General features: G+C 39.7%; 1 protein-coding gene across 1 annotated transcript; it reads left to right on the top strand.

The window, feature by feature from the left end:
* Nucleotides 1-2,607: 2,607 nt before the first annotated feature.
* Nucleotides 2,608-8,904, top strand: slc6a14 (solute carrier family 6 member 14). The gene is made up of 15 exons (XM_005739466.2): nucleotides 2,608-2,720; nucleotides 3,131-3,275; nucleotides 3,386-3,517; nucleotides 4,087-4,248; nucleotides 4,531-4,624; nucleotides 4,712-4,844; nucleotides 5,806-5,946; nucleotides 6,087-6,222; nucleotides 6,310-6,402; nucleotides 6,652-6,777; nucleotides 6,875-6,993; nucleotides 7,116-7,215; nucleotides 7,304-7,413; nucleotides 7,586-7,753; nucleotides 7,928-8,904. The coding sequence occupies exons 1-15, from the start codon at nucleotides 2,655-2,657 to the stop codon at nucleotides 8,081-8,083; spliced, it is 1,881 nt and encodes a 626-aa protein (XP_005739523.1). The 5' UTR covers nucleotides 2,608-2,654; the 3' UTR covers nucleotides 8,084-8,904.
* The last annotated feature ends 109 nt before the right edge of the window (nucleotides 8,905-9,013 follow it).

Here is a 9,013-nt window from a genome sequence, read left to right on the forward strand (position 1 = left end):
AAAAGAAAACTCAACAATACACAAGTGCAGCACACTATCACACGCTCATACTAATAAACTAAAAATGCAGGTGTGTAACACTCAAAGGATCCCACCACCAAGGCACCCCAGTCTCCTCCACGTCAGGCCCTCCGCATCTGAATAAAAGAAAGAAAATTATAATATATTCCAAGAAAAACTAATATGCAAACGCTGGGGTTAGCCCAACTGCAGGAACCCACTGGTGATCCGCAGCTAGAAAAAGGGCCTCCTACCAGTGGTGTAACAAAAACTAAGAACTAAATAAAACCTTAAATCTGGAGCAGACGGAGTCGCTGTATTACTCCAAATTGCCGTCGGCCCGACTACTTTATTTTAACAATTCAGTCAATCGACGTGTAATTATCCGCTGTCCACGCCGACGTCCACTCTTAAGAGGCTGGCAGCAGCAGGGAAAAAGAACCCTCGCAAACGGAAATAGACGGTAAAAGGCAAAGCAGCAGCACTTCTGTTAGCGTAGGGTTGTCATGATTCGGCTGTGTGGCAGGCAGGAAGTGGACCCAAACGCAAGCTCACAGAGGCAGGAATGAACTCAAAACACAGCTTTATTGCTGGAGGGAAACAGCGAAACAAGCTGATAAGAAACTACACTGGGAAGCAACACACTAGCACACAGAGAAAAGGGAGACGCAGACATAAATACACAGAGGTTTAACGAGGGAGGTGAGAGCACACGGGGAACACAGCTGACACAGATAATTGTAACGAGACAGGGCAGGAGCAACACAACATGACGCATACTGACGGGAGACTGTCAAAGTAAAACAGGAAGTACACAGAGGCGCAGACAGGAGGAGAGTGGGAGCACGGGGAGAGCACAGACATAACGGGCTGGGGAAAACATGGAATAAAACGAGGGGAAACGAGGGCTCACAGATACACACAGGGGCACACAGGGGGTAAAAGTCACAAGGGGAAGTCAAATAAGGAACAAAATAGAAAAATACATGAAACTAAGAATGCTGGGCCAACATGGGTAGCGTAGAAAAGCCGTAGCGACCTTGCTGTAAAGCTACTAGTCGCCCACTAAAGCCCACACTTCCTGCAAAGCATGAGGGCTTACTATAAAAGAGCAATAAAAGGCAGAGATTGTAACAAAACTGAGTCAAACTGAGTACCAAGTAAACAACGTCACGAATCATGAACTGAGTGGCTCATAGAAGGCTTCTACAGCTACGAACTATAAACAACATTGGTTTACCACCGAGTGAAATAATGTATGCACTGCACTGAGTAAACACATACCAGCCACCATGGAGGATTCAGGAAGGTAATCCGCGGGTCATCTCTGTAACACGAACACCACAATCAACACAAGTACTGCCAATTCAGGCTGAGGCAACAACGACATGTACACAGCTCCTACCTGCAGCACCGGGGGAAGTCAGGTGACCGAAAGGAGATAACAGGTACGCGATTCGGGGATGCTCAGATGGCCACTATTTATACTAGCGCCCCTTAATGCGCCTGACTGAAAGTGGGTTGAACCAAGACATAATATTCATCCTGCCACACTTAACCAGATACAGACTAGTTGTCCTCCCACAGTATAAATCAGTAGCAGAAGGTACGGCCTCTCTCATGACCCCAAGAGGTGTGTAAGCCAGAACACTTTGGAAGGCGCACAGAGTCTTTACAGACTGCTAAGGATCAAACCTCTGTCATTATGCAATCGATTATAAAACTCTAAGCATATATGAGTATATATTTCTAAGCATAAATGACAATCCAACAATATAAACCTTGCAACCAACGTCATAGTTATTCATAGTTGTTCTGTGTTGTTAAGAAAGTCTCCCTGTGATCTGGTTACTTTGTGTCCACAGAGCACTAGTTGGTAAAGTTACAGCTTACCAAATTATGACCAAAGTCGGCGTTACATATGTGCTTATACTATTAGCTTATGTGAATGAAATCAGTTTAACATCTGTGTTTTGGACTGTGTTGCATGTTGAATAATCTGAGCCATTTTTCATTCATCTCCTTTTGTCACCAGTCACCATCATGCGGGCACGCCATCTGTTATGACAAGTGACACAGACACACGCGGGTCATCCGTGCAGTCATTATGTGTAGATGTCACTGACCGAAATGAGTCCCATCCACGGTACATTACAGCAGTGGCATTAGGGTGGAGTGCTGAAGATAGAGATGCAGGCTTAGCGTCGCAACGCTGAGTCACCCACAACCTGGACGCTCGTAAACAGTGGGAGCTCCACTCTTTTTTTATTTATCAGTGTAAGCATGCTATCACTCCTCTCTACAGAAAGAAGTCATACATACTGTATTTTAGCACCATGATATTATACAGTGAACATGACTACCATCTAATAACAGCTCCACATAATTGCGTAAAGTGACCCTGACGTTATCAGACTGAGTGTCAGCAGTTGTGTCATTAATCTTAAAAAGAGGAAAACGTTCGTCACTCATCTTTATAACCACTTTTTTAAGTTTAGAGTGGGAGTTGAGGTAATTGCATACAACTATCTCAGGGGGAGGGCTGAGGCAGATGATTGGAACACATCACTAGCTCGCCTTTAGAGAGGAGACTTTAAAACAGATGTAGTTAACTTCAAATTTCTTATTCTGTCCTAACAAGCAGGCGAACGAACATGAGGGAATACGGGTGGCAAAGTTTCAAGGGTTTCATCTTCAGAAATCCTGCTGTTGTCGACCAGGTAGGACTGCATAACTGACTGACCAGACTTTCACTGGATAATTTACAGCATAATAGTTTGCAGAAATAGACTGAGGAAGAAGACACTTGCCTGTATTTAAAGATCATTGTAGTTTCTTTTTGGTTTTGATGTAACTGTCACATATTTAGAAAAAAATAATTCAGCTGATAAATTAAACCAACTTTCTAGTATATAATTACTAATAACTAATAACTATTATAATGACTGATATCTTGTGTCCTGGTGTTAATTAATTAATATTTAAATTATGTACCATACCATTGTTCTACAACAGACTCTTCTTTCTAACATCTTTATGTTTTCTGAAAGTCCTGGTGCATCCAATAATTGCTTACATACGTCACAAGTTTTACAAGTTTACAAAAGTTTTGAACTTTTTAAATGAGCAGGATCCACGTGTGGACGATGGGGATGAGAATACTGAGCGTGGTAACTGGACCAGTAAGAAGGAGTACATTCTCTCTATGATCGGATATGCTGTTGGTCTGGGAAATATCTGGAGATTTCCGTATTTGGCATACAAGAATGGAGGGGGTAAATCAGCATTTATTTTCTAATCCATTATCCAAGATTCTATTTCAAAGCAACTATGTTTTTATAAGATTTGTTTTCCTCTTTACCACCAAATCCTTCATTTTGAGCAGGTGCCTTTCTTATCCCATATTTCGTGATGTTGGTGGTGGTTGGAATTCCTCTTTTCTTCTTGGAAAGTGCCTTGGGTCAATTCTGCAGCCAAGGTCCAGTTAATGTATGGAGTGCAGTGCCATTAATACAGGGTAATTTTAAGAGGTTTTTTTTTTTTAAATAAAAGAAAATGTTATGAATTAATCAACATTCAATATATATAAATGTGCATTTTTTAATCACTAGGTTCTCTGGATTATTATTGGCTTTTCTTAAGAGCTGCTTGCAGGTCACATGAATTATGAACAGTACATTTAATGAGGCTTGTGGCCAATGCAGAGCTGTGTCACCATAAATCAGCCCTAAACTCTCCTTAGTAAGGTTTTTGGTTAATGGTCAACTGTGTGACCAAAACTGACCCCAAACCCAATTTTGTTTTTTTTATGGCAGCTTTAATGAGGATTACCAAATTGTTTTATGTTCTTCAAACAAAAAGAAGAACGCTGCAGTGTAATTAAAGAAACTGTAATAAGCAAAGTCGAGAGGACATTTTTAAATTACTACAGCAAAAAACAAAAACAGCGTGCTTTTATGTATGATCAGTAAACTTAGACACACTTATTATGATTAGTTCAATCAAAAGACAGCTTTTGTCTGGTGAAGTTTCCGATAATATTTTTTTAATTTAATAGTGTCTTTTATGCCCTATCTATCCCTTCAGGTATTGGTGTTGCCATGGTTGTGGTGTCTGTAATAGTGTCTATTTATTACAACGTCATCATCGCCTACAGCCTGTACTACATGTTCGCCTCCATGCAGTGTCCTCTGCCGTGGTCCGGCTGTTCCAGCTGCGATGGCAGTAACTGCAGCACCACGCCTGAAGGTGCGTACATTATATTCTTGTATTCTTGTAAAGAGCAGCTCACTAAGTCTTCTGCTCTGTGGTATCTGCATCACCACATACACTGATTTAACATAAATTGATATCAGTCATAAAGATTATAAAGTATTTTGATGTGGTTTTAAATCTCAGTAACCTAAAATGTAAATATTCTGGAGAAATTAAAGCACCCACTACAGATCCAATCACAGGTACTTGTGTTGTGGTAAATACTGATATAAGATTTATATTTTGGACACTCACAAGTCCTCTCTCTTTTTTTAGTGTCCTGTAATGTAAGCAGTGTTTTGGTTACCAACTGGACTCAGGAAAACAGCAGCTGCTCTTCGATACAGACTTCGAGTGAGCTGTACTGGGAGTAAGACTCAAACACTCGTGCACACAGCCATAAATAAAAGCACTTGTCACACTGTTTGTACAAATGCACATGTCTTCTTCTTTGCAGTAATGTGGCTCTGCAGAGGTCCAGTGGTCTTGATGAAACGGGGCCAGTAGTTTGGCACTTGGCTCTCTGTCTGCTGCTGACCTCCATAATTGTTACTGCTGCGCTCATCAAAGGCATCAAATCATCAGGCAAAGTACGTCAAAATCCTCCGTGTACATGGACTCCTGTTCGTTTGTCCAACATACAAATCCACACATCTATTTAGAATAATTTAGTTTGTGATATTAGCTGTTTAGTTTCACAAACTAACTAAAAAGTCTAATAAGCATATGATAAGTGAAGTCACTGTGGTGTTTTTTCTTATATCAGCAGGGTGTGACTCCCCCTGCTGATGACCTCATATATATCATACACATTCTCAAGGACTCAATTGCTAGATTTAAATTATGTTCATAACGTAATTTTTTAAATTATGGTCCCATCCCACTATTTTCTTCGACTTCACCAACTCAGGTGTCATAGGACAAAAGGTGCCCTAAATGTATATATATATATAGGAGAACCCCAAGAGAAACTACATAGGCATCAAGACAACATGCGAATTCCACACGTGGATTCAAAGGTGCTAATTACTGCACCGCCATGCTGCTCCAAATGTTTTTTCCCATTTAAAAAAACAAAAAATAAATAATAAAAAGACACCACATGCTTTATATTTTCTATTGTGCAGCCACGCCTCAGGCAGCTCCACACCTTGTTTCTGTTATCCAGTTTAAAAAAAACTCAGGATGGTTTTGAAACCTTTTATCAACAGTCTATAGTGCTGGTGTCCTTTTTTAGTTTTGAACGATTTTATAGTAATCTAACAAACTATTCCCTTAGTTTCATTATTAGCTGAATGTACTGAAACAGGACTGATATTCATCATCTCATCTAACTCGAAGCAACTATTAAAGTATTAAAGTGTTAAAGTATTATAAAAAATTAGTAAACCAAGAACAACAAAATGACAGATTGCACTTTTCGTATGCGATGCTAAACTGTCAGAACTGAAATGCAGAGGGCCTGACAGATTTTAGAATTTAGGCTTAACAAATGTAACAAAATGCAGTCTTTTGCTTTTCCTGCAAAGTAACAAGTCTTTGTATCTCCAGGTTGTGTATTTCACTGCTACCTTCCCTTACGTGGTGATTGTGATCCTGCTGATCAGAGGTGTGACTCTAGAGGGAGCCAAAGATGGGATCGAGTTCTACATTGGTTCTCAGTCCAATCTGACCAAACTGACTGAAGTTCAGGTAGAAACTGTCACTGTTCATGTGCAAACTGTCACTGTTCATGTGCAAACTGTCACTGTTCATGTGCAATCCAATAAAGTCATTTGTTATCTGAGAAAAAAAAAACTCTTAATGAGCTACAGTACAACTCTGTGTTTTAGGTGTGGAAAGATGCAGCAACTCAGACCTTCTACTCTCTCTCTATTGGCTGGGGTGGACTCATTGCTCTCGCTTCCTATAACAACTTTCACAACAACGTGTTCAAGGACTCGTTTGTTGTCACCCTTACTAATGCAGGTAGGGCCCTCTCTAACTAAATTCTAGAAAGAATGAAATTGTTTTTGCATTTCCTTTTATACATTTTCTGATTTGATCTCTTTCTAGGGACCAGTGTGCTTGCAGGCTTTGCCATATTTTCATTTTTGGGACATATGGCTCACGTCTACAAAACGCCAGTTTCAAAAGTGGTAAAGGAAGGTCAGACATACAACACCAACACACTCTCATCATTTGGTGTTAAATACTGCCATTCTGTCAGCTTTGTGCTTTCAGTTTTGCCTGTTTAAACAAAGAGTGCGACTAGGTTTCAGAAATTCATGGGATCCTTTACAAAGAGTGCAAGACTCATCTCATTGCTGAATATTGGCAGAATAAGCTGGATAAACCATGTTGGTTCCAGATGATGCTACCAGATGATTTTTTCCCCTTTTATTTGTCTTTATGCAGGGTTTGGTCTGGCTTTCATAGCCTATCCAGATGCTCTGTCTAAGCTCCCCATCTCCCCGCTGTGGTCCATCTTGTTCTTCTTCATGCTTTTGACTGTTGGTTTGGACTCCCAGTTTGCAGGAATAGGTTCGATCTGAAGCTTCAGTTCAGTGTGATGTTTGCAGAACATTCAGCCCACTGCTGTTTGATCTACACAAACTAAAATCTCTCTTCTTGTCATTAGAGGTGATAACGACCTGCCTGCTTGACGCTTTCCCCACAGTCTTCAAATCCAAACATGTCTTATTAACTGTAACGTTATGTTCTGTCCTCTACCTCCTGGGTTTACCATGTGTCACAAGGGTAAGTCTGTCTTAGCACAACTTTCTGTGGCTGTTATAAAATAGTTAACTTGCTCAGTCTCTCTGTGTAAATGTATAATGTATAATGGTTTTGTGTGTTTTTCATGCATGTGTGTATCATAGGCAGGCATATACTGGGTAACCCTAATTGACCAGTTTATTGCCAGCTGGGTGCTGCTATTTTTGGTGCTTTTGGAGATTATTGCCATCTGCTACATTTACGGTAAGTACAACAATCTAAGTTTGTGCATATGAAAGGTGACTGATGGTCTTAAATTCCAGGATACTTATATTCTTCTGCCACCTTGCAGGGGGAAACCGTTTTATTAAAGACATTGAGATGATGATTGGAATGAAGACTTCCACATTTTGGCTGTGGTGGAGAGCATGTTGGTTCTTTATCACCCCCTGCATCGTAGTGGTGAGTACACAGTGCTGCCTTGTTTGCTGTACAAGAGAATTTAAAAGGCAAAAGCATTGTGTTAATTAAAAGTATCGACTTTTATTAACGTGCATAGGTGTACACAAATATCTTGTAGTTGTTTGTCTCTACCAGTAGTGAACTTTATGTTTTTTTTGTGACTTTTGTCTAGTTCCTCTTGATCTCGTCTCTGGTTTACTTTGAACCCCCTAACTATGGAGGTATCCCCTACCCAGACTGGGGCATGAATTTAGGCTGGTGCATGATTGCATTTGTCCTGATGTGGATCCCTGTTGCTGCTGGGTATAAGCTGATAAAGGCAAAAGGAAACCCCTGGAAGGTGTGTACTTGTGCAGTGGATTGACTGTGGATTATTCTTGTCTTTTTCTACATTTGAAAGATTGTAGTAGTTGTTGAACTGCTTGGATCTTTTTTTTCAGTCAGTCACACAAATGATTTGTGAGTATTAAAATAAATACACAGTACTAAAATTTACGCTTCTTATATTCTGCAGCGTCTGAAGTCACTGTGCTCGCCATCTGAGGAATGGCATCCCTATTTGGACGTCCATCGAGGGGAGCGCTACTCAGAAGAACGCTGCCGCCGTAGGAACAACAGCAAAATTAAAGCAGAAGTTAATCTGAATGTAATCTCCAGTTCGTGGCTATAATGAGGCTTCTCCTGCGTTTGCTCTATGAATACCTTGTTTTGAAAGTTCTGAAAGTTAAGTCATTTTTGACCTCTGGGAAGCAGAAAGCAGCTGAAATATAAACTCACAGCAGACGGCACAGAACTTACATGTAAACTTCCTGAAACCTGAGCGCTTTTTTTGGGATGTATTTTTAATTTCTACAGTCTGTTTGGTAATAGTTGGATCAGCAATTAAAAAAAAAGAACTATGTCCTTCAACAGGCAGAATGGGTTTCTTTAAGAGCACAATGCAATCAAGTCACCATTGCAAACAAAGTGTGAACACTTTACTGAGCAGAATGATGTATATACTGCATAACAGCTGAGATCTAATGTTCCCAAATGAGGATGTGGACTCTTCTTACTATCTAAACATTTCTTCTTTCTTCTTTTAGAAGAAATGTCTGGGTCTTTTCCCCTGTTTTTATGACCTATTGTATACTGTATACATGTCCTGCTGCAGCTTGTGTGAGTTCATGTGTTTACAGAAAAAGAGAAGACTCAATCACACAAACAAAGTTGACATGGAGAAAATATATATACCGTATATATATGTAATATATGTATTATTTGATAGGGCATTATTATCAGGTGATATTTTATTGGCAGTTTTATGTTTTGTTTTGGGGGTTTTTTAATTTGGTTTTTGGTTTTTTTTGGTGGGGGGTAAATTATTCTTATATTAGGAGAGATTGAGTCTGTGTCATTAACTATGCTTGTCTTTAAAGCACAGTTCCTTTTCTAGTCACTTATATGCTGATATTTAAATGTAGTAAATAAAAATGCAACTGATATTTTTTACAGAATTTGTCATATTTCATAAGTAGGAAAAGGAAACAATCAGATGTTTTTATTTCAGTCTGTCTTTGTGTTTGGTTAGTTGGTTGGTTGTTTTATGTATATACACACA

This window comes from Pundamilia nyererei, unplaced genomic scaffold, assembly GCF_000239375.1.
Source record: "Pundamilia nyererei isolate P.nyererei 1_Seehausen unplaced genomic scaffold, PunNye1.0 scaffold00092, whole genome shotgun sequence".
Classification (NCBI taxonomy): Eukaryota; Metazoa; Chordata; class Actinopteri; order Cichliformes; family Cichlidae; genus Pundamilia; species Pundamilia nyererei.